The 1,561-nt window shown below is 37.4% G+C and overlaps 1 protein-coding gene across 1 annotated transcript; it reads right to left on the bottom strand.

The window, feature by feature from the left end:
- Positions 1–376: 376 nt before the first annotated feature.
- On the bottom strand, positions 377–1,358 carry LOC129881741 (non-specific lipid transfer protein GPI-anchored 5-like). Its single transcript, XM_055955852.1, has 3 exons — positions 1,020–1,358; positions 744–824; positions 377–489 (listed from the first exon to the last, which is right to left on the bottom strand). The coding sequence occupies exons 1-3, from the start codon at positions 1,348–1,350 to the stop codon at positions 377–379; spliced, it is 525 nt and encodes a 174-aa protein (XP_055811827.1). The 5' UTR covers positions 1,351–1,358.
- Positions 1,359–1,561: the final 203 nt, after the last annotated feature.

Below are 1,561 nucleotides of genomic sequence, written 5' to 3'. Positions count from 1 at the left end.
TACTCTTAAACGAAGAAAAATTCTGTTTCCATTGTATCTGAGTGGGATTTTATTGTTTCTTCATAGTATATTATTCACGCTTTAAATATCAAGTCGAGTTCCACATCGATGTGGGAGGTGGAATTTGGTTTCTTAATATGTTCTTGCATAATAATTATTCCATGAGCTACTTTTTGAAGTTAAGTTAAAAGGAACTACTGTTGACTATCCAAAGAGTCCAAAAGAATAATTCATTAGTATTTGTCGACACAAAACAGGACATGCACTCATAGATGGTACTACAACTTTGGGACAAACAGGACAAAATCAAGAATAAATTCATCACTCATGGAAAAAAACAACTTTAGAATGTTCAAAACTCCTAAAAAACTTAAATCTAAAAGAAAGTTGATGCAAAAGCAGTGAATGCAGCAATGAAGATCCAATTAGTTGACAGTTTCACAATGCTTCCACCTGATGTGCCACCACCAGTGGCCTTTGACCCTGTTCCTGCTTTTTAACATGGGTTAATTAAAATGGTCAGCGCCTGAATAAAAATGAGGTAACGTGAATTATCTTCAAGTAACTGTTTGATCATGAAATTTGGTCAGATTTTGAAAATTTGGTCTTCAAATTATTTTTAAGTTTCGTTTCTGGACTTCCACTCACAAAACTTTAAAAAAATTTCAAGTAAAATACATGTCGAAGCACAACTTTAAATTCCAAACTTTAAAATCTATAGACAAACCGAAACGATCATATACCTGAAGGAATGTCTGGTGATTCTTTAGTAGAGTCCGCTGGAGGACTATCAGCAGGTGAAGCTGCTGGTCCATTTGCACCACCTGTCAAGTAGGAAAGTAGTGATGTGATAAAGATGTGAGATTTAGGTGGATTTAACTTGTATGCGCTGACAACTTATGTAATTTTTACATATACATAATTAGGTGATTAGTTCCACTCATTATGGGTCGTTGTAGTTTTCTTTTAAACTATGTGATAGTGTAAACGTATTCTTTCGTAAGCATATATATGCATACCGTTGCAGCGGCTAACAGGAGGAGTTTGCACATTACATGCACTAGGAAGTGTAACAGCCAGAGTTTGGTTAATAGAAATACCGAAAGAGGAGCCACCACCATTTAGCACGGAGCAAAGGCACCGCGGCTGTGATGAAACAACTCTTGATAGCTGTGAGCAACAAGATGACGAGGGAGTTGTTGTGTTTCCGGTAACATAATTTAGACACGGGGACAAGCTCACCAGTGCAGTGGTACAGCCTGATTGTGCTCTGGCTCCATCCCATTGCACGACCGTGAGGACCAGAGCCAGGGTCAAAGTCAGACTTATCTCAATTCTTTTTGAAGCCATCTAGTGAATGCTAGTAAGTTGATCAAGGGTGTGGAACTATAGCATTAGTCTAGTGTTAATTTATAATGGAGCTTGGGAAGAAGAGACAACGTTCTTGATATTTCGGATGACCAACTTTAACAAATTCATGAGGTACTATATGTAACTTTGCATAGTCGATATAAATAATTGGTTTAAGACAAGTCTGTGTTCAAACGATGCTGGGAGAGAG

The sequence above is a fragment of the Solanum dulcamara genome, chromosome 3, assembly GCF_947179165.1.
Source record: "Solanum dulcamara chromosome 3, daSolDulc1.2, whole genome shotgun sequence".
Classification (NCBI taxonomy): Eukaryota; Viridiplantae; Streptophyta; class Magnoliopsida; order Solanales; family Solanaceae; genus Solanum; species Solanum dulcamara.
The sequence above is the reverse complement of the archived record's forward strand: the minus strand, read 5'-3'. Positions and strand labels throughout refer to the sequence as shown.